The 25,305-nt window shown below is 35.8% G+C and overlaps 1 protein-coding gene across 1 annotated transcript in view; it reads right to left on the reverse strand.

Annotated features, from left to right (window-relative positions):
- The window catches only part of arhgap24 (Rho GTPase activating protein 24), a 137,718-nt gene extending 113,795 nt beyond the window's left edge, over positions 1 to 23,923 (reverse strand). The window contains exons 1-2 of the mRNA XM_067376490.1: positions 23,365 to 23,923; positions 650 to 859 (exon numbers count right to left, since the gene is read on the reverse strand). Of these exons, the coding sequence (XP_067232591.1) occupies positions 650 to 838 (189 nt within the window). The 5' untranslated portion in view covers positions 839 to 859; positions 23,365 to 23,923. The remainder of the gene's footprint in view (positions 1 to 649; positions 860 to 23,364) is intronic.
- Between the last annotated feature and the right edge of the window lie 1,382 nt (positions 23,924 to 25,305).

Here is a 25,305-nt window from a genome sequence, read left to right on the forward strand (position 1 = left end):
AGTCTCCCGTTTTCTTTAAAAGGTGTATTCAGTGTCCTTTGATAACTTTGTCAACGAAACCCTGAATGAAGATGCTGCCAACCCTTGAAATCCAATATCTGACTGCTGAGGAAACCTGCGACAAGTTCTACCAGAACATTAAACATGAAAATTAAAGCTGAACATGGAACTTCAAAGATATAGAGGAGCGAACTTGAAAACACAGAACTGATGGTATAAATCTTTAATATTCCTGTGGGCAAAGAGCCTGTCTCCCTTTCTGTTGAGGCACAAGACGGGACGGTTTTGAGAGAGATTTATGGAACCTTCTCAAATTTCCGCCTGATTCCACAGTAAACACTTTTGTCCACCTACTCAAAACCAGCTGCATGACCTCGAGGATACAAATCTCCATTGTTGGACGAGGAACCGTGACAAGTCATCATTCAGGAGAGGTTGATGAGAGGTAAAAAGCAGGTCACAGGTCTTTCTTCACCTCTCTTCTTTGGGTCTTGGCATGAGATTTGAACTTGGAGAATGTTGTGATATTTGTGTGAACGAAACGGCTAAAATGTGTAGAGTGTAAACAATGTAATGTGCACATCTGTGTGTGTTTGCATGTAAAGACGTGGCCTGTCAACTGTGAGCTAAAGAGAAAGAAATTTCTCACCAAAGCCTTGGTCTCATCCTCGTCCTTGTAGTAGTGCAGCTGGTCTCCTCGGAGGACGAACCAACGCGTGTGCCAGGTCTTCACGAAACCTCCTTGCTTCCGGAGCCAACCGCGTCGGAGAACGTCCTGCCTGGCCGATCTGCAGCCGTGCTGGGGGCTGTTGCCCGCGCTGCCAGCCTGTTCTTCCATGACCAAACAGACAGACCTTCCCTTTACCAGAGACAGAAGGCGAGATGGGTTAGTTTTAGCATATGATACAAATAAAAGCGTGGTAAAAGTCACATGACTAACATCTCAGGCCAGTATTCTGGTATTAATACAAAAAAAGACAGCATCGTTGCCCTGCTATGCATTTGCATTTGTCAAGATAAGCAAATACTCACAAAACATTAGTTTGTGTTCTAAGGAATTGCTTATTTATGGCAGCCAAAATATGTTTGTTCAGATGTAAGGGATATAAACATTTCAGATATGAAAATTCAATGGCATGAACATTGTTGACTTCAGCGAAATTCAGCGACTACATCTTTAACATACTCAAAGTCTCTGAGAAGTCTCTACTTACAGTACTTTTAGTTATGTCTGTCTATATAACATATATATACACACCACAAAAAAATTGTTTATAGCTTGTCAAATTTGTCCTTATTTGGGTGTGTCCTTTTAAATGCAAATGAGCTGTTGCTCCTGGCCCCTTTCCAAAAGAGCCTTTCCTTTAACAGCTCGCGCTTCGCATTCTCAACAACAACAAAACTGGAGAATCTCATGCAGACAAAATGTCAGAAATTGAATATATAATCAGTAATATCTTTATAATAGAGTAAAGTATTAAAAAAACTAAAGTATATTAAAGTAAATATAATAAAGTAAATATTATAATTATAAAAAATATTACCAGAATAAGAAAATATTATCCTAATAATAATAAATAATAATTGAGATGTATTTATTATGTTTAATTAATATAATATTTATGCATTTGACAGATGCTTTTATCCAAAGCAACTTACAACATTATACACAGCAAATATTATTAGAAAATTAAAGTGATTATTATATTATACTCAAAACGGCTGCATTTATTTGATCAAAAATACAGTAAAATGGTTCATTTGTGTAATATTATTACAATTATTAAAATAAATGCTTTATTTTTTCATATATTTTAAAATGTAACCTATTCTTCCACTGTAAAAAAAATAAATAAATTGTTGGTTTAACTTAAAAAAGTAAGGTACCTGGTTGTCTTAAAAATTTAAGTTCAATGAAATAAAAAAATTGAGTTAATACAATGAAGGCATTTGATTTAATCAACAGAAACTCAAAATATTTTGTTATCTGAACTACATTAATTATCTACGAAGCCCCTCACATGACATGCAAGAAAAAAATTAAATCGTGCACACAATTTACTATTTCGTTCCCTTGATTTATAAATCGAGGGAACAAATGGTAAATTGTGTGCATGTTTTAGTAAACCGAGGGAACGAATTAATAAATCGTGCTCATGATTTAGCATTCTATTTTTTTCCTGCATGTCATGTCTGGGGCTCCGTAATTATAAAAAAAAAAGTTGATTTGACAAAAAAAAAATGTATGATAATAAATCATGAAAATAATTTTTTTACAGTGTGTGATAATTAGGATTCTTTGATGAATAGAAAGTTCAAAAGAACAGTACTTATTTGAAACAGAAATCTTTTGTAAAATGATTAATGTCTTTACTGTCACATGAACAATTTAATGCATCCTTGTTGAATAAAAGTAAAATAAAAAAATCTTACTGACTTTTTTGAATGGTAGTGTATGTGCAAAAATAAATAAATAAAAGTTAATAAAAAATAATATTTTTAAATATAATTGTTTTAAATAAATAGTAAAAACAAATGGTATAAATAATAAAAAAATAAATATTGTGTGAGGGATTCTGATGGACTTTCTCCTTGATATAGAATATCTACCTTTTTATCAAAAAGGTATGTTGACATATTCATATTGGCTTAAAGGTGCCATAGAATCAAAAATTGAATTTACCTCGGCATAGTTAAATAACAAGAGTTCAGTACATGGAAAAGACATACAGTGAGTCTCAAACACCATTGTTTCCTGTTTTACGTAACAGTCGGGATCATTAATATGTATGACCCCAATATTTGCATATGCCAGCCCATGTTCAAGGCATTAGACAAGGAAAGGCAGTATTAACGTCTGGATGTGCACAGCTGAATCATCAGACTAGGTAAGCAAGCAAGAACAAAAAAATGGCAGATGGAACAATAATAACTGACATGATCCATGATAGCATGATATTTTTTGTGATATTTGTGAATTGTCTTTCTAAATGTTTCGTTAGCATGTTGCTAATGTACTGTTAAAAGTGGTCAAAGTTACCATCGTTTATTACTGTATTCACGGAGACAAGAGCTGTCACTATTTTCATTTTTAAACACTTGCAGGCTGTATAATTCATAAACAACTTCATTCTTTATAAATCTCTCCAACAGTGTAGCATTAGCCGTTAGCCACAGAGCATATAGCCTCAAACTCATTCAGAATCAAATGTAAACATCCAAATAAACACTGTACTTACGCTATTAGACATTCTGCATGACGAACACTTTGTAAAGATCCATTTTGAGGGTTATATTAGCTGTTTAAACTTTTTTTATGTTGTTTAAGGCAAGCGCAAGCTCTTGGGGCATGGAGCACGAGATTTATAGGGCCACACACCCTGAATCGGCTCATTTCTAATTATGCCCCAAAATAGGTAGTTAAAAAAATGAATTTTAAAAAAAACCTATGGGGTATATTGAGTTAAAACTTCACAGACACATTCAGGGGACACCTTAAACTTATATTACATCTTTTTAAAAAAAGTTCTAGGGCACCTTTAAAGGATTTGTTCACTTTCAATTGAAAATTAGCCCAAGCTTTACTCACCCTCAAGCCATAGGTGTATATGACTTTCTTCTTTCCGATGAACCCAATCGGAGATATATTAATAAATATCCTGACACATCCAAGCTTTATAATGGCAGTGAACAGGAGTACTTACGAAGAATGAGTACTTACGAAGAAAACGGAACTGGGGTCACATCAGTTAAGCTTTTTCCGTAAGTCAAATAGGGAAGGTAAAGGACGTAGCATAAGCTTTTTGAACTGCAAGAGTTTTACACTTTCTTCGTAAGTAGAATACAGAAGGCGGTCTGGCGGAAGCTAGATATTTGAATTGATAACTTGTTAAATATGGATTTTTTTTTTTCGCTTCGCTTCAAAAGGCCTTTTTTAGAGCCGTGTGGAGTATGTTTATAATGGATGGATGTAGATGGAGGCACTTTCTTCGCTCGCTGACATTATAAAGCTCGGATGCGTCAGGATATTTATTAATATATATCTCCAATCACCTAGGATGGCTTGAGGGTGAGTTAAGCTTGGGCTAATTTTCAATTGAAAGTGAACTAATCCTTTAATGCAGAATCTAGGTATCTATACTCACCCCTCTATTTAACCTTTTCAGCCAATCATTTATTTCGCAGTCTGACTTCTGCCCCCACTGGCTTTGTGTTATGACCTACATTAACTTTCACAATGATAACAAGATCTTTGCAAGTCTTCGCTTTATGAGTTCATGTAGCGATGGAAATAATCGAAAGCTCAGCAAATCGGAGTTCAACAGAAAGGAAGTGACCTCCAGTGCACTTTTAACTGATCTCCTCCACCACTCACTCCCCTTGCTCTTCCTTTCCATTTTCTCTTTCAGCTTCCCAAAAGAAAACCCAAAAGTTTGCAGTTGGAATAAGACTGTGCCTTTTCATGAGTCTACGAGATCACCAGACCTTTCCACAACAACATTCTGCTCAAGAGATTAAAATCGGTGCCGCACACAGAGCCAGGGGATGCCTTCCAGGAACAAAGCATTAAAAATTCAACATCTAAACAGTTGCTGCATTTGCTGGGAGCTGGAATTATAAGTTTGTATCCGTCCCCCACAAGTGCTTCAGTGAAGAGAGACAAGTCTGGGAATCGCATATCTGCAAAACAGGGCAGTCGGCCAAACACCTGACGTTCATTTAAGTGACTGTCTGACAACCAGACATGAAGGCATGAAATCATAAAAGGGTGTTTTATGTGAGTGTTTATGATTTTAAATGAAATCTTTCAGAGAAGATGGGGCGGAAGGTGCTGCCAAGCTAGAATCTTCATGTTTGTGCCCATCGAGATATCACTATAATGTCACGGCCGTCAGTGTAGATTTGTTACTCACTGCCTCAGCACATGTGATGCTTGCCGTTTGTGTGTATGCTAGTGTGTGCGGGAAACCTTTTCCTTTGAGTAAGTTTGTTTTTCTCCCATTTAAATCAAAGAGTGGCACAGGACTTTAAACTGAGGAAACATTCATCACATTTGGTCTTTTCCTCAGTATGACCAGAGTCTGTCTTCAGCTTCCAAATCTGTTATGTGTTGTTGTTGTTGTTGTACCAAACACAAATGTTCCTATCTACCTAGAAAGTATTTTAAGTGTTGTATGTGCACATTTGACTATTCAAAACACTACACAGTAAAGTTGTGGTGAACAAGACAAAATATGCAAAACAGTCTGCAGGATTTTCTAGAATTGGTTTACAGTAAACGTGATCAAATGTGTTTAAACCTCAGGTGCTCTTACTATTTCTTACTAAACCCAAACATTTGAACAGTAGCTAAGCTAAGCAACATGTTAAAGGGATAGTTCACCCAAAAATGAAAAGTTGATGTTTATCTGCTTACCCCCAGTGCATCCAAGATGTAGGTGACATTTTTTCTTCAGTCGAGCGCAAATTATGATTTTTAACTGCAACTGCTGCCGTCTGTCAGTCAAATAATAGCAGTAGATGGGAACTTCAACTATAACAGTAAATAAAACTTGCTTAGACAAATCAAAATTAAAACCTGCGGCTCGTGACGACACATTAATGTCCTAAGACACGAAACGATCGGTTTGTGCGAGAAACCGAACATTATTTATATCATTTTACCTCTAATACACCACTATGTCCAACTTCGTTCAGCTTCCTGTTAGTGGGGTCAAAAAACGCGTTCTGGTGACGGAAGTGATGTCTCGCCCATATACTTCAATGAGCGCGAGACATCACTTCCGTTATAAATACTGTTCGGTTTCTCGCACAAACCGATCGTTTCGTGTCTTAGGACATCAATCTGCCGTCACGAGCCGCAGGGTTATTCCAGGTCTATGGAAGTTTTTTCGACTCTTATTGTTCAAGTTCCCAATCACTGCTATTATTTGACTGACAGACGGCAGCGGTTGCAGTTAAAAATCATAATTTGCGTTCGACAGAAGAAAAAAAGTCATCTACATCTTGGATGCCCTGGGGGTAAGCAGATAAACATCAAATTTTCATTTTTGGGTGAACTATCCCTTTAATGTCAGATTCAGAATCAAGATGCTAACTATTGGAGTCGTAGTCTTCACTAAATCTTTCATAACCCTGAGAAGATTACTTCTGAATTTATTATCTGATTTTGAGGTGAACATGCTGTATCTGCTAAAGAACCGCGATGCTTCGTGCAGAGAAAAATAGATAACACATGCAAAGGGGAAAGAAAATAAAAGGGTAACAGAAGTAATCCTCTTGTTCGTGTCATATTTAGAGGTCAAGGCTTATATTCTCTTGCTCTGAGCCTCATTAATGATTCAGACAGTGGCAGAGCCAGAACATGTTGAGCCCCAGACAGGATTTTGAAATACCGCCCCTGCATCTAATTTCCTCAAACAGCTTCGGAAATGAACTCAGATGATGGTGTTTCTCAATGCTGACGGCACCAGAGACCCAAAAATGGTTCAAATAGGGACATGCACACACTGTTTTTCTTCAGCGGGAAGCTGAAATGGTGTAAGTTTCAATACTTAACAACTCAACAACTGTAAGCAATTCATAGATTTATATCCCAGAAATCATTTCTCTGTTTGTTCATTCTTAAAACTACAGATTAAAAAAAAAAAAAAAAAAGTTTTATTCTTAGTGTGAAGAACTTAGAAATTAGTAACCAAAATTACCTTTTGTCGAGAGGAAAGGACCGATTCTTCATGGATCCATAGATGCCAATAAAAACTTTTAAAGGGGACCTATTATGCAAAATTCACCTTTATAATGTATTTGAACACCAATGTGTGTCCACAGTGTGTGTAAACAACCAGCCTATGATGGTAAAAATCCACCCACTCCTTTTTTTTTATAATCCCCATAAACCATAAACAGTCTCTCCGAATGCGGATGTCCCCCTACACTTACGTAAAAGTAGGGGAAAACCCTGCCCATGACTGCTGACGATCTGCCCTGAGAGAGCCACAACAGTCCGCCATTTCTGTTTACTCGCTGTAGCAGCTGGAGATGTACAATGTCTTTGCCAAAAACATTACAAATGTTCTGTTATTGGATGTACCAATAAACATAAAAGTCTCCATAGATTCCCTGCATCTGAGCCACTGAGGACACTGTGGTTGAATTCCATTAAAGGTGCCCTAGAATCAAAAATTTTATTTATCTTGGCATAGTTGAATAACAAGAGTTCAGTACATGGAAAAGACATACAGTGAGTCTCAAACTCCATTGTTTCCTCCTTATATAAATCTCATTTGTTTAAAAGACCTCCGGAAAACAGGCGAATCTCAACATAACACCGACTGTTGCGTAACAGTCGGGATCATTAATATGTACGCCCCCAATATTTGCATATGCCAGCCCATGTTCAAGGCATTAGACAAGGGCAGCCAGTATTAACATCTGGATCTGTGCACAGTTGAATCATCAGAATAGGTAAGCAAGTAAGGACAATAGCGAAAAATGGCAGATGGAGCAATAATAACTGATATGATCCATGATATCATGATATTTTTAGTGATATTTGTAAATTGTCTTTCTAAATGTTTCATTAGCATGTTGCTAATGTACTGTTAAATGTGGTTAAAGTTACCATTGTTTCTTACTGTATTTGCGGAGACAAGAGCCATCGCTATTTTCATTTTTAAACACTTGCAGTTTGTATAATTCATAAACACAACTTCATTCTTTATAAATCTCTCCAACAGTGTAGCATTAGCCCATTAGCCACAGAGCATATAGTAGGGATGTGCACAAATAGTCGAATATTCGAATATTCGTTCTGTAATTAATATTCGAAAAATAAAATTAATATTCGAATTTTACTATGTTGCTTTGCTGGCCGTAAATGCAGTGAATCCATGATAAATCCTAAGCACTAAAACTCGCCGTTATAACTAAATGCACCGGGTGGCGCTGTGGAGCGTGTTTAAATAAGTTTATTTTATTTGATCGTCACATAATGTTGTCGTCTGCCTCGCAAAGTTTGGAATTACTTAGATGAAAATGATCTTACAAAATGGAATAACTTTTGATCAAATTAATTAATGAAACAGAGTTATCATCAATATCAACACCATAATGAGAAAGCACATAAAATCTAAATACCCGTCGAGTGAGGAAAGACAGCTGTCCATCACTGCATTCACGACAGGTAAGAGCAGCTGTAAGTTATCCCCGAGTGAGCCAAGATGATCACTTATCTGATAGCAAAATGATTTTGAGACATAACCTATGCTTCCTTTAAGTTTCGTTGAGGGAGATATATTTACGAACAGAAAACAAAGTGCTACTGTTAGAAACTTAGCTTAGCACACAGTTATGTATTATTATCTTTGTGTCTTTGCAACGTCTGTCAGCACGGCTCGTTTTCTCAACCGAGCATGTGGATATTATTGTTTTTCTCAACATGAACATGTGAAACAATATAAACACGATAATCATATACAGACTCGAGTGTATTATGTACGTTTTGTACAATAGCTCCCACTCGTGCTGCTTGAGATTAAATGCTTTTGTTCTTAATATTTTCTGTTTACACATATTATTTAATCCTTTGAACTAAAAGAAAACCTTAAGACATAATGTAAGCTTAATGTAAGCTTGTTGTGTAAAAATGTAAGCTTAATGTAAGCTTGTTGTGTAACTTATATTGCCTAATCGTAAGCTTGTTCAGAAATGGTTACAAAATATTGATGAATATAAAACAATAACGTCTTTCTCGTTTAACCTCATTTAAATAAACGAATATTCGAATATTCGTTTTTTTCTAGCCCAAATATTCGAATACAAAATTTTGGATAAATGCCCATCCCTAGCATATAGCCTCAAACTCATCCAGAATCAAATGTAAACATCCAAATAAATACTATACCAAAGTCCCTTTAAGACAAGTCATTTCACTCGGCGGCCATCTTTGAAACGCCTCTCGGCATCCTGGGCATCATGCCCTATATCTTTGAATGGGGAAACATCAAATTCTCCAAAACTGTTCGCCAACCTTACGATTACATTTCATATTTGAAATCACCAATGGAATCTGACAACAGCTGTCTTATAAATGTTTTATCCAAACGCTCGAATCATGACAAAAAACTATTTTTTAGGCTGGATCAAGCTAATGCACATGCGCAGACCTAAATGCGCGTCTCTTCTGCCATGTTTCAGAGGCTCGCGTCTGACTGTTTCTATAGAAACCGGTGCTTTTAACGGCTGCTGCAGTGACATGATGACTTTACCAGTCGGCGATTGGCTCTTATTTAGAAGGCGGGACTTATTCCTCCATATTGCGCGTTACACTTTCTCCCGTTCAAAACAATATGAGTGACATGTCTTGTGTTATTCTATAGTCTTTGAATATACTCACAGGAATCAATGCATGCATGCAGCATGAATGACGAACATCTTGTAAAGATCCATTTGAGGGTTATATTAGCTGTGTGAACTTTGTTTATGCACTGTATAGCTGCACTTATAGTCGAGAGCTCGGGAGGGCAGGGAGCGAGAGATTTAAAGGGGCCGCGCAGCCTGAATCAGTGCATAGTTAATGATGCCCCTAAATTGGCAGTTAAAAAAATTAATTTAAAAAATCTATGGGGTATTTTGAATTGAAACTTCACAGACACATTAAGGGGACACCTTAGACGTATATTACATCTTTTGAAAAGACATTCTACGGCACCTTTAATGAATAAAATGTGTAGACGAAAGTTGGTAAAGTGTTATATATTTGTGCAAAACATTTTACGCTGATGTGACGGTTTGTGTTACTACCCGCTCAGATTTTTTGTAGCACAATCTGATAGGTAGCACTATTCGTCAGAACACCGGGCTGCTATACAAACGAGGGTCAGTTCAATTGACATGCTAGTCAATGAGTTGAATAAGCTTAACTCCACAACAACTACATAAATGTATCCATTAACCATTCAGAAATGTCCAGATGCATTCTAAAAGTTGTAACTTCTTCCTGAGTCTCTCCATCAGTGTCCGACACCAATTTGAACAATGTAAGGCTGAACACCTTCACAGACACATTCTGGGGACACCAGAAAAGGGGCATAATAGGTCCACTTTAAGAGAATTTTAAAGTGCCTTTATTGTGCTTTTTCAAATATTACCTTTCATGCAGTGTGTAATGTAGCTGTTTGTGAATGTAAAAAGTCTGATCAAAGACAAATAAATATAATTTCCTAAAAGAAAGAAACAATTCTGAACTGCTGAAACAAGTCGTCAGCAATTCCAATCTCACTTCCTGTTTCAAACATACATCACAATGTAACAAATTTGCATAATGCCATCCTATGGTCTTCATTAGCTACCCGCAAACAACATCTACTTTGACCCTCCCTCAAACACTGAGGCCTGGAAGAGTTTGATTTGTGTTGTTGACATGTCGAGAATACTGTTTTTAGAGCTGCACATCTACTTTGCATGCATTTAAAATGTCTCACGCTGGAATTGATATGGAAAAAAACAAAGCCATTGTTCGTATCACTGTTTATCAAGAGCTAAGGAAGCCTCAGAAGCTGAAATTCACAAATGGTAATAGCCGTTTAGTTTCTGACTGGCTGTAAGCAGTAGGCCAATCACAACAGACTGGGCCAATCTGACCAATCAGAGCAGAGTAGGCTCTTGGAAAGAAGAAGTTTAGAGAGACTGAATCTTTGAATTAAGAGTTTTCAGACTCTTTGAGAAATAAGGTGATGTGTATATTATGAAAAAAAATAAAAGTGTTTTTTTTAACGTTGGATGCATGTAAAACTATTGTAGGAGAACTTCAAAACAAAATTAGGAACCTTTAAAATAGCATAAAAGGGGTACCTTAAGAGCAAAATTGGCATAAATTAGCATGTATTCTAGTTTTTATTTGTATTTTGTGTAAATTTATCTTGTGAGGACGTAGCTGGACTATAAAGTTATAATGCTATAGAGATGTCTCCAGAAATAAAAGTAATTTCACAGTGAGAAAAGTAGCACTGCCACGTTATCATATGCACAGAGGTGGCGGTGTGTGTGGGTTACGATGAACTCCAGATGTGCTGCCTTAGCAGTCTGCTCAACTACCGTCATCTGCTTAGCAAGTGCAGGGCTGCAGAGCGGAGAGAGACCCTGCTGATGGCTCTGATATACTGCCATCGCACACACATACATATAAACACACTAAAGCTCTATTAGAATCGTATATAGTCACACTACTCCCATTATTTCTGCAGCACTCAGTATGTAAACTATGAGCAGTATGTAAATTTTATATGCATGGAATATCCAGGTGACACTACATTTGCCAAAGTACACAACTTGAGCACACATTGCATGGAATACTGTAAGCCAGAATGTAATGTACAATTGACAATTGACTTTCCATTTCCAAAACTGAACCCAAAGTAATATCAGTCACATTTTTTTTCTTGAATTATTATCTAATGTGACTGCCAAGAGTTTAGGTCAACATGAACTCAAAATCGACCCTATTTATTTCCATAATGCATCTTTTTCATTTGTGTGCATTATTCCAAAAACAACACATTGGGAAAATGTGCCTGTGACGACATTTCAGCAAAATGATATTACTCTGCTTCTTGCACGTTTTGTGACATTTAAGTTACTCGTAATGCATTACCCCCATACAACCTATACTAAATCATATCCTACATCTAAATAATAGATTAAACCAAAGTAAATGTGAGAATAACATATTTGCTGAATCAATCAACCCATTTTAGTTTGCGTCTACAAGTTTTTGAGCTGTTTTATCGTGATTCATGTTTCATAGGACTCTTACCCAGGCGTTTCGGATTGCAAGTACAATGCTGTACCAGGTGAGCTACCGAGCAAGTTTACTACATCAGAAAATAATGTACATATGGAGGTGGTTATGTGATGCAAATGTCAAAATATATTAGAATTGCAGTGCTGCAGTGAATTGTATGTACTATAGATGTGCTTTTGGATTTTTGCGAAAAAAATGTGTAGAAGAAAGAACGCATTTCCAATGAGCCTTTTGTAATAATTAATCAAAATGATATAACTGACTACAAAATATCAACAGCCAAATGCCTAATTACACATCTATTAAGAAAACTCTCTCTTCACAATCTAATCAATTTCTGATGGAAAAAGAAACCCAGAAATACAACACATTATGACAGTAAAATGCATGGCAAACATGAATTCATATTGATTTTATAACAATTTTACATTAAATTGTTATGCTCAATAAACACGTTTATTTCCATGATAATGTCTGCATGATACCCATCATATTATGAAACATGCAATATGAGGTAATGTGACAACAATGTAGCATACTTCAGTTTGAAAAGTCTTATCATTGTACAAGGTTTCACTTACTATTTTTTTTTTTAGAAAGTATGCAGTCAGAATTTCACTCAGAACACAAATATATACGTTAACCGACGATTTTGTTATCTGCCCCCTATACAATAGGCCCAGTCTATATAGATGCCACTTATTGGTGGGTCTGAAGACTTTCGACAATATTGTTTTTGAGATTAGACTTTTCTAATGCACCTGGTTTGAATGAGACTACGAATACAGCTCAGCATGCAGCGCAGAAGAGTAAAACTCTGTCACTATGCCAAGTCTATGGCTCTGTGATATATTAGTGCTGTCTGCTGTCTGTGTGGGGCGTCACTGAAGTTTCCTATCTATAAACTCCTCTCTGAAGACCCAACAGCTGCGACAGGGATGCTGGGAACACTCAAGACATCAAAAACAGACTCTTACCACAATAATCAGAGACAAAAAAATTTATTACATATTACAGAAACAACTTTTTATCTCTCTCTCAATCTCACTCAAAAATAACAGCCTGGATGTGCTGGAGATGCCAAATGTAATTCAAAAAATAATTGATTGTTGTTTTTATCAGTGGTGTTTGGTGAATAATCACCTTGCAACCATCCAGAACACCCTAGAAACCACATAACAACATCCCGGCAACCACTCACAACACACTAGCCACTTTACAGTGAGTTTTGCTTGTGTAAGCACCATTCACATTTTCCACAGAAAACGTAAAATATAGTTTTCTGTTTGCTTTGTATAAACGCAAAATGATGAAAAGCCTACATAACACATCCTCGTGTATAATCTTGGAAATACACACATTAGAGATTTGAATGAAATCTAATGTCTCTGCTAGTCGAGTGACACTCAATTTTGTCATTTGTATAATTACCTTTTGTACAATTTAGTAAAGCCCTTCTCTTTTCCTCAATTATCATGTCAAACAACTGATGAGGCTATTAGGATAACAAGATAATAGAGGAGGTGACAAGATGGGCATCAAGTGGGGCGCGTGTCTATGTGTGTGTGTGTGTCTGTGTGTGCTTATGTGGGTGGATGATTGGTCTTCTGATGACGGAGACAGACGTGTCCTCCCGCACAGCCTCTCTGTCTGGCATAAAGGAGTTTATTGATGAGCTTCATGAATTAAATATCCCCTGCAGTCTGCTTAATAGAAGTGCATTATTAATACTATTTTTCTATGAGATCTCCAGTTTTTTCTATAAAAATAAAAGCAATACAATGATGAATAGATATGAATTACTAAGGAATATATATATATATATATACGTACACTACGTACTTGTGCCATATCTGTACCATATACTGTATTTATTTTATCATTATCGGCCAATATATATACAATATGGACTAATACCCCCCCCCAAAAAAAAAGATCACTAATTTTGGGTGATGGTATCAAATTGGACATTTAATTAATTGTGCATGATTATTTCGCCTATTTTTAAATTTAGATGACCACTACCATCATCTAGTGCTCACTAAGATGTGTAAAAGATACATTTATTATAAGTAAAACATTGTTACATTTTAAAATGTTTTTCATAACATACATTATAATGTGATGCCTAAATAAATTGTCAAAAGTACGACTTCGGTATTACGTCGGGACTGAAATTTTGAAAATGTGATGCTTTGAGCACTGTTGAGAGGATTCGTAAACACCTCTGATTGGCCACTGTGTTCACACACTCATCAGATATGTCAGTAATTGGCTTCAATGATCAACGCTTCAAAAACGTAAATAGTCATCAATGACTCTCTTCACCGACTGCTTACACAGATTCACATGGACCAATCCGCTGACAGACGTCTGCTTTCAAAAGCTCCCGCTTTCAAATTCAAATGCTCCTGTGTGTTGATATTTGTAGCCAATCACAGACATATCCAATAAGCACATCAAGACAATGGCCAATCAGAGGTGTTCACGAATCCGCTCAACCGCACTCAAAGAGTCACATTTTTAAAATTTCAGTACCGATGGGTACCAAAGTCAGTACTTTTGACAACTCTACTAAAGAGCATGCAGGTTCAGGAAAAAAAACTATCAAAGAATTGGCCCTGTTAGCTGCATTTTCTTGTGAGCAGGCAGTTTCCTATATAGGAAACAGTCTACGGCTGTTTGTTTATTTCTTTAATTTACAATTCTGGAATCCTACACTGAATATCTCACACTCTTTGACCTTGGGACTGTGTACATGTTTGTCTGTGTCTGCTGTGAGAATATGAGAACAATGTCTATTAACAGGAACATGCATAGAAGAAAATCTCCAGAGGGAACCAAATCCCATGCTTATGGAAAGGAGAAGATGGTTAGACAATCCCTCACAAGACTCTGGCTCTGAAGGCTCTGACCAGAACTGATCTCCAACCTAATGAAAATTCATAGTTCGTTTAACAATGTTATTTTTAGTTAAGACTAGAGCTGGGCGATATATCGCATGCGATTGTCAAGCGCATTTCGTCAGTAAAGCCGGTTCCCTGATTACCGCTAAATCGCCATCACCTGCTTTCAAATGGAGCGGCATTTAATAGACAGAACCGTAGATCACTGACAAGATACACAATATCGCGTTCATTATCGAAGGCGATTCATCTGAGAGACAGATGCTGAAAACTGTCGGGAAACATAGGTGAGTTGATTGCGTGTCTTTATGTGTATATATATATATATATATATATACACACACATAGGTCTCCACATAGGTCTGTTGATTGCTGTCTGCTGGTTGGAATGATGCGATGATTAGATTGAACGTGTTCCTCCTGAACTTTGTTAATAAAACATCATATTGTGAGTAATTTTCATGTAAATTTCCTTAAATTCTTTCTTGTCCCTGGCTTTGCTCTTCTCAGAATCTGCTAACTATATGCAAGGTCCAAGATTTCCATGCAGATCCTCCTCAAACACTTCCAGAAAATTGTAAGATCACCCTTTTGAAAACCAATGCGTATTTTCTCATTTTCAACAATCAACAATTAAAGTTTAGCTTATTTTTTCAGAGACATTGATGCTTTTTTTCATCCGAGTTTGACTTTTGTTAAACAACCAATGAAGAAAACAAAGTATGGCAGATGTACAGTACTGCAAGCTTCAAATAAAAGCATCTGCTCTGACCAGAACAACTGATTTTGCTAATAAGTATAATCTCCTCACTGTTCTCTGCAGAAACTGCAGCGTGACTGTGAAAGCTTAACATTAACATGCAGATCCAGTCATTCACTGCGGTGAATCTTCAGCCAGTGACTGAACACAATTTATTAATTGCTCCTGATCAATCTCAGAGAACAAATAAACATTTTAAGCCATCCAAGTACACAATGGAAGTTTACTCACAGCAAAGACAACTGGCTTTCATTACAGTGGACAGAAAAGTTCATGTGTGTATATCTGCAAACATCAATCAAAGAAGAACACAGAGATCCCAGCATTATGTTCTGATCTGTGGTGTTATGTCTAATAGAGGCTTTGACATTTATGTCAATGCTTGGCTAGTGTTCCCTAGCATATGGATGAAGAAAACATCCTGTGCAGTTTTCTGTAAAAGACATCTCAGTAAGATATAATTGATTACTTGACAAGACTTTTCCTGCAAGAACTCGGAAACTAAAGCAGACAGGGCTAGTTTCCCCTGATGATGTCAGGTAAATAGTGTGTGATTTTAATCCCATCTGAAATTGCACACATGTTTTTTCTCGCACAAGAAAAACTGATGAAGCCAATTACCTGCTGTTTTGAGGCTAACTTGGGCATTCTGTGACAAATCTAATCCTGCCTGAACAACAATCTCTTTGATTCTCTTCATTTATTTCGACCTTTTTTGAAAATAAAGGTAATTTCCATGTTTAAATCTTCTGACTATGGTACATGTTCATTGATAACTTTGCTAACATGCTGATCAAAAAATATCAGTTTGACGTTTAAGATATTAAGCCGGATGTGTCTTTATTTATTTGTATAGCTATAAATAAAGTATTTCAACTTTAATTAACTTGCTCAGCAAGATACACAAGATATACAATGAAGACATCACAATGAAAGTGAAAACTACCTGTTTTCAGAAAGTATTGTATTCAGTATTCATAAAGTGTTGTCAGAAGTACCGACTTTACAGAAATTTAAAAAATGCGATGCTTTGAGCACTGTTGAATGGATTCGTAAACACGTCTGATTGGCTATTGTGTTCATGTGCTCAACATATATGCCTGTGATTGGCTACAATGATCAACACTTCAAAAATGTTGTAAATAGTCATCAATGACGCTCTTCACCGTGGGAGTGTTTGAAAGCAGGCGTCTATCAGAGGACCAGTCCAATAGATGCCTGCTTTCAAGCACTCCCGCTTTCAAAACGTTTTCAAATTCAAACACTTCCGTGTGCTTTCAAACACCCATGTGTTGATCACTGCAGCCAATCACAGACGTATCTGTTGAGCGTGTGAACACAATGGCCAATCAGAGGTGTTTACGAATCCGCTCATCAGTGCTTAAAGTGTCACATTTTAAATTTGGTACTTTTGACAATACTACTACCTGTAGAAGAAAAGTTCATCCTAATTTATACTATGCAATGCATGTTTATGAATTGTGATCTGCCACATTTTTGATTCATTTGAAATCTCTCTCCTGTATCTGTATGAGTGTAGCATCTGCTCATGCTTAGAAATCTTTGCTTGCTAAGCATGTTTACTCTGCACATGGGAATGTGACAGGGCTGAGCACACAGAGCAGGCCTCAGTGTTTAACATGGCTTTGTTTGGCCCTTTTATTACTGGGAACCACTTTCTACAGCTCATCATGAGCTCTGTTTGAAGTAAAAAAAAAAAGAGAGAGAGAGAGATCTGGCCACCTAGACAATTATTTTAGGGGTTATAAGCATACGCTGGATCACTGTTCCAGATGAGATATCATCTGAAGCAACTCATGTGTCTTGTGCAGATTTCAGAATGCACTGCAATTAGATCAATGAAAGTGTTTAAGCAAGATGGTAAATGGACGCAATATGAAAATGTAAGTAAGTTCTAAAAAGGAATATAATATATATATATATATATATATATATATATATATATATATATATATATATATATATATATATATATATAATATAATATAATATAATATATATATATATATATATATATATATATATAATATAATATAATATAATATAATATATATATTATATTATATTATATTATATTATATTATATATATATATATATATATATATATATATATATATATATATATTATATTATATTATATTATATTATATTATATTATATATATATATATATATATATATATATATATATATATATATATATACAGTGGGTACGGAAAGTATTCAGACCCCCTTAAATTTTTCACTCTTTACTCTTTAAAACTGATATTTCAGTTTCTTTTTTAATAAATCTGCAAAAATGTCAACAATTCTGTGTTTTTCTGTCAATATGGGGTGCTGTATGTACATTAATTAGAAAAAAAAATAACTTAGCAATATAATATAACCAATATAACAAACATTGAAAAATTTAAGGGGGTCTGAAATTTATTTATTTATTTTTTTTTTGAAAGAAGTCTCTTATGCTCAAGGCTACATTTATTTATTTATATATATATATATATATATATATATATATATATATATATATATATATATATATATATATATATATATATATATATATATATATATATATTACTGTAGCAACCCCAAATGTGTGAACAGTAGTGTACATAAGGGAGTGTTTTGTAGATACTTGAACATCAACTAAAAAACACTAGCAACCAAGCACCCAATGGTCTTAGCTTAAAATTCAGTGCACCTGCATTAGATTCATCAACTAGCGCTTTGATCACTGGTGAAGAGAACTTCAACTAACAGCCATTGCTTGTGCTAAACCAGGACCACTAAGAAAACCCACAAAACATTGCTTATTAAAAGCGTTAAGATGCAAAAGATGCCATGAATCTGGCATTTTCAGTTGCCCCAAAGGGCAGTAAATCCCTTGAGTGGTCATGCATTCTTTATATCGGCCAGTTCTTTGTGTGTCTAAGTAAGTGGTCTAAAATAGGCACGTCGTATGCTTTATCTCAGCCATCTGTCTGTCTGTCTGCCTGTCTGTGCTTCAGTCTGACAGCTGCTGGTCACTTCTGTCTATAGCTAATGCTGTCTGCTAATGCTGACAGCCACATTCAGCCCAACTGACCGTGAAACACAAAGTCCTGGTACCAGACCAGAGAGCATTAGAGATATTGATGTCTGAAAAGACATACAGAAAATAGAGAGGAGAAAGAATTATGCATTTTAGCCACGTAATGACCTTGCGTGTAAAGTTGCTTAACAAGATTTTAGCACAGAAAATAAAAGGAAAGAAATGCATTGCATGTATCCTTTATGGATTAAGCGATCCCAGAATGCATTGCAATGAGTTAGTGGGAAAAAGCATATTAATTCAGTACTAAAAATAGTAACTACTAACTAACTACTATTTTAAAATAGCTTTTTTTTTTTCAATATTAACTGACATAAGAATATCAGAATATAAGAATCTGTTTGCTGAAGAATCCTCATATTTAGAGGGTTTGCAGCACTGAAGGATAAGTGTGTTAGAACGGAATGAACCTGCCAAAATCACAGAGGGGTGTGATATCCGTCTTTCTGCCAGTGTGCATGACCACCGCCAGGGTTCGGCTGTCACTGCTGTTTGACTGACACATGTGACATATGAAGTGAGTATGATGTCATAAGGGTATGCTTTTTCCTTTTACCAGTTCTAAAACATTTAGCAAAAGTAGAAATAGTTCCACTTTCGGTTTCTATTCTACAACCCGAATTCCGGAAATGTTGGAACTTTTTTTTAAATTTGAAGAAAATGAAAACTAAAAGACTTACAAATCACACAAGCCAATATTTTATTCACAATAGAAGATAAATAACATGATGTTTAAACTGAGAAATTTTACAATTTTATGCACAAAATGAGCTCATTTCAAATTTGATGCCTGCTACAAGTCTCAAAATAGTTGGCACGGGGGCAACAAATGGCTGAAAAAGTAAAAAATTTTGAAAAGATTCAGCTGGGAGAATGTCTAGCAACTAATTAAGTGAATTGATATCAGGTCTATTACATGATTAGCTATAAATGGGATGTCTTAAAGAGGCAGAGTCTCTCAGAAGTAAAAATGTGCAGAGGCTCTCCAATCTGTAAAAAAGAGTGTATATCGATTGTGGAATACTTTAAAAACAATGTTCCTCAACATCAAATTGCAAAGGCTTTGCAAATCTCATCATCTATAGTGCATAACATCATAAAAAGATTCAGAGACTGGAGAAATCTTTGTGCGTAAGCGACAAGGCCAAAGATCTTTATTGGATGCCCATGGTATTAGGGCCCTCAGATGACACTGCATCACTCATCAGCATGATTGTGTCAATGACATTACTAAATGGGCCCAGGAATACTTCCAGAAACCACTGTCGGTAAACACAATCCGCCGTGCCATCTGCAGATGCCAACTAAAGCTCTGTCATACAAAAAGGAAGTCATATGTGAACATGGTCCAGAAGCCCCGTTGTGTCCTGTAGGTCAAGTCTTATTTAAAATGGACTGTTTCAAAGTGGAAAAATGTTCAAAGTGGAAAAATTTTCACAATTTTACTGTTTTAACAGTATTTTGGAGGAAATCGGTGAACAAATAAAGTTTCATTATAATTTTATATCAGTAAGTCTTGAGTGATATGTTAATAAATGTTGGATTTGAAGTATACTTAGTATGAAATAAATGTATTTTAAATAGATTGATTGATATAGCTTTTTATTTACTAGGGAGTGTATATCAAAATTTCATTCCAAAAATTGAATCATCATTTACTCACACTTTACTCTTGGCTGCTGTTTTATGTACAGTGAAAGTGGATAGGGACTGGAGCCGTCTAATTCAACTTTTTAGGAACTTGATGGCCCCCGTCCCCATCCATTTTCATTGTACAGAAAGAGCATTTCATACTGAATAACTTGTGTTCCACAGAGTAGATATTTTTTTTTAAACATGAGATTGAGTACATGATGACACGATTTTCAAGGTTGGTGAACTTTAATGAGAAATTTAAAAAGGTCATGAACCTGATCTGTCTCATTGCCACAAATCAGGTTCTAACTAACATAATGCCACATAGTTATTAAAACTTGAGGAATCCTTCTTACATCTGTGCAAAACCACACATCTAGGCATATGACTGTCTGAGTCATTTGGGGAAATTTTAGCAGAAGTGGTTTTTAAGTCAATGGGTGTTGGCCTCGGAGGCATCTCACTGGCTTTGTTCATACGAATAAGGGAAAAAAAGAGTTGCTAAAAACAGAAATTCTGGAAACCAATTGTTAATTTGAGGATTGTGATGATGATACTGCAGCCACCTTCAGATTGGGATGGATTTGGCAGTTCAATGGGCCGCCTGACTGTCTCTTTTTGTTTGAGGTTCAGAATATTTGGACAAGTTAGTTAACCAAATTCTGAGCCTATAGAACTTTACTGCTTTCACACCTAGGTGGGAAACTTTTGTCAAACCTAGAACTTTGCAAACCATAATTCAAGACAGTTACTTTCTGTAGTGTCTCCAAAAGAGATCACCCAAAAATGAAATTTCTGTCATCAATTATGTTGTTCCAAACCTATAGGATGCCTATTGTTTATCTTTGGAACATAAATATATTATAAAAATATTCTTAAAGAAATCTGAGAGATTTCTGTCCCTCCACTGAAAGTCTACACCGTAAAAAAAAAAAGAATTGTTGGTTTAACTCAAAGTAAGTTACCTGGTTGCCTTAAAAAATTGAGTTAATACAATGAAGGTGATGGAGCGACAGAAATCTCTCAGATTTCATTAAAAATATCTTCATTTGTGTTCCAAAGATGAACAAAAGTCTTATGGATTTGGAACAACATGAGGGTTCATTTTGGGTGAACCCCTTAAAAATGGCAAATGAGCACAACACTCTTCTCTTCTTTATGAATTTCCCTCTCTGACTTCGGTTGCTCCCAAAGACCAGATGAGTTTGCAGTGAATGCCTGAACGAGACAGAGACAGACATGCTCACATCACAAACACAATCACAGCATTGGGTCATGCAGGGTTTGATGGGGAAAATGAAAGGAGATCAGTCCTCTAAATAGCCACAGTTATGTCGCTTTCTCCTCCGCTATCTCCTTACTGGCAAATAACGCTCTTCCATCAACGTTAAAGCACCATAATGTGTCGTAATAAGGTTAGGAGATTGGAAGAGAGTTAGGACCTCTGGTATGTTTTGAATGTGATTTTACCCATAGAAAAGAAAAATCAAACATTTCTCCTAGATAAAGAAATTAAATAATTAAACACACAGATACGATCAGCATTTCCCATTCTGTTTCTGAATTATCGCAGAACTGTATGTTCCCTTCTCTTTCAGATATCATCATCTCCTACAGTGTCAGTGAGCTGACAGATTGTTGTTCATTCCTGCCTCTTCCTTTCATTAGTTTCTATCTGCATCTCCGTCTACCTCTCCCCCTCTGCCGCTCTCCTCCACACCTCCTCTAACTCAACATGAACCTCAAACTGACTGCAGATGCTGACTTAATTCAGTGTGATCAGTTTATTAGTACACAAAATGAAAGATGCTTCTCTGTTTATTGAAAATAAATACCACAAATGAGAGCTTGTTAATATCTCAATTATTTCAGATAGCAATGAGAATATATGAAGAGTAAATGGCTTTAATGCCCTGATTTTCCTCCTGCACTCTCAGAAAAAAAGCTGTCACTGTCACCTGTACCTAAAGAGTGCATATTAGTAACTCAAAGGTATATTGGTATCAAAAGTGTACATATTAGTACCTCAATGATACATATTATAACCTTATTAAAGTGTACCATTCCAGTGACAGCTTTTGTACCGTTTTTTTCTGAGAATTTGATTAAAAACACCCCAGTGTTAGAAGAGGTCTTTACAATATTCTCAAATTTGCCAAAATCTGCATTCAAATCTTCCAAGCCATAATAACCCATGCTAATGCTTTTCACATTTATTTACCTCTGCTGTTACTGTATGTCAACATTCATTTGAGTCTATTTTCATTGCTCCCAAAAAGAAACAAGATCTGAAACAAAGTATGTAAAACTGAGAACTCCAACCTCTGGATGCCCAACACAAGTGTTTCAGACAAAGCTAAAATGTAAATGCTGGAAAAGGAGAACATCTGATCTATTTTAACTCTCCTCCTTCCTCAAATGATCAATTCATGTAGACAACAGCTGTAGAAATGTGAAACTAGCTTTGTCAAACAATGAGACATGGAACTTATTAAGGATTGTTTGAATATACAATACACGGATATTTGACAAATAACAAATAGCATGTCAAGGAACTTTTTTTCATTTCAAGATTTTAGATTAATATATAGCCTAAGCCTACAGTATGTCATTCAAGTCTACAAAAATGTAGTATTTCTTAAAAATAAAAATATTTCTTATATGTCATATATATTCAATAAATAAATAAAAATAATTATATATATTATATATATATATATATATATATATATATATATATATATATATATATATATATATACACACATACATACATACATACATATATACACATACACAAACATGCATACATAGCCTACATACATACAAAACGGTTTAAAGTAATAAAATATTATGTAAAACTTGTTTGAAACTTGTTTAGTTTCAGGATGTCTCACAGCAAGACGCTGTCACTGCTTGATATTTCACGCCAACCCATATAGATATAAATAAAAAGCGCAACACTACACACTGATTATAGTTCATTCTGTGGCTATGGCAGAAATAAATGTACACACCATACTCTGGTGCTGGATGACCTCTACATCTTAGCAAAACATACACGCCTCTCGCGACAGAAAATAAGCACATTCACACAGCCAACTTGTCATTAGCAACATCCAAATGACTGTAAACAGACTATTGTTACCTTAAAAACTGCTATCCAGAAAACGTCCACAGAAGTGAAGTGAAAAAAATCCAATAAAACCAAAACAAATGCAGAACGTGGATTCACTGTGATCCAAGACTCAATCCCGAACGTGACTCCGTCCGATACAAGTGCATTACTGACTCAAACAGCCTGGTAAAAAGTCGTTAGCTGCATCGGTAAAATCAAAAAGCTCCATGGGGCAGTCTTGAACCGAAAACAGCAGAGCTGTCATAAACTTTTCCCCTCACTGCTCACACCATCTGCATTGGGGTCTCTGGGGGAAATCGACAGCCTCCCTTCGCTCTCAGTCAGGACGGCCACGGGGGGCTTTGAGTTCAGCCCCTTAACATACAGTCACAAACACTACATGAGCCTTGCCGATACACACTGACAGGATGACTGCGACCTCAGAGGGAGGGAGAGCGAGAGAGCGTGAGCTTGTTTGAGGAAGTGTGAGAGGAGGAAAGATCCGAACACCTCACACACAAACTCCCTGATCGGTTCAGATTGCATACAGACTCACAATGACAGTCACCCTCCTCACTGCCCCTTTTGGCACCCTAGATGCGAGATGGTAATGTCTTTTTTATATTAGTATTGTTAGTGTTTTCCAACGCTTTTGGTCTAAAAATTTCCGCACCTGCAGTGAGTCGTCCACAAGCGGCTCACGCAGGTGACTTTTTACATCGCAGGTTTAGTTAATGGATTTTGTTGTAATGGATGTGTGTGAATATCCACTTAATCCAGTGATCTGATTGTTCTCTGCAATCTGAATTAAGTTTATTTATTTATTTATTTTTACAGACTTCCCCTCAAATTATTCAGCGCGTGAGTTTCCGAATGATTCACACTTAATTGTTTCAAAGACCGTTTGAACCGTTTGGCTGTTCATTGAAAAGAACCGATTCAAAAGAGCGATTCATTCGCGAAGTTTCCCTAATACACGACATGATTTATCAAATATCATCAGGATTCAGGGAACATGTTTCTCACGTGAGTATATCCCACAATTAATTTATCTGTATTTTCCTGGGGTTTATGATCTGTGTGTTTTTTTTTTTTTTTGTTTTTTTTTTTTTTTTCAACACAACAGTCCAAAAAGACAGCGTGTTTCCTTTGTCACACACAGCTGTCAATGACCTCACTCTTAAAGGATTAGTTCACCTTAAAAAAAAGTAATATTCTGTCATTAATTACTCACCCTTTTGTTGTTCCAAACCCGTACAGTAATCTTCGGAACACAAATGAAGATCTTTTTAATGAAATATGAGAGCTTTCTCCCAGATAACAATTTTTGGTTCCCAGAATGTTATGTTATTTGGTTAGCCAGGATTTTGTATTTTATCAGATTTTGGTTTATAGAACGTTATTCCTACATGAATCTAACATTCCATAAACATTATTATAATGTTAGTTTTTGGTTTGTAGAACATTATTCTAACGTTAATCTAATGTTCCCAGAATGTTACTATAACATTAGTTTTTGGTTTGTAGAACATTATTTTAACGTTAATCTAACATTCCCAAAACTTTACTATAACGTTCCCAGAACGTTAGATTTTGGTTTGTAGAACGTCATTCTAACGTTAATCTAATGTTCCCAGAATGTTACTATAATGTTAGTTTTTGGTTTATAGAACGTTTTTCTAACGTTAATCTAACGTTCATCTTCAGATCACAAACAGATCATTTTAATAAATATGAGAGCTTTCTCCCAGATAACAAAATTTTGTTAATCTAACGTCCATTAAAATTATTATAATGTTAGTTTTTGGTTTGTAGAATGTTATTTTAACGTTAATCTAATGTTCCCAAAACTTTACTATAACATTCCCAGAATGTTAGATTTTGGTTAGTTGAACGTTATTCTAACATTAATCTAAGGTTCCCTTAACGTTATTATAATGTTAGTTTTTGGTTTGTAGAACATTATTCTAA

The sequence above is a fragment of the Chanodichthys erythropterus genome, chromosome 22, assembly GCF_024489055.1.
Source record: "Chanodichthys erythropterus isolate Z2021 chromosome 22, ASM2448905v1, whole genome shotgun sequence".
Taxonomy (NCBI): domain Eukaryota; kingdom Metazoa; phylum Chordata; class Actinopteri; order Cypriniformes; family Xenocyprididae; genus Chanodichthys; species Chanodichthys erythropterus.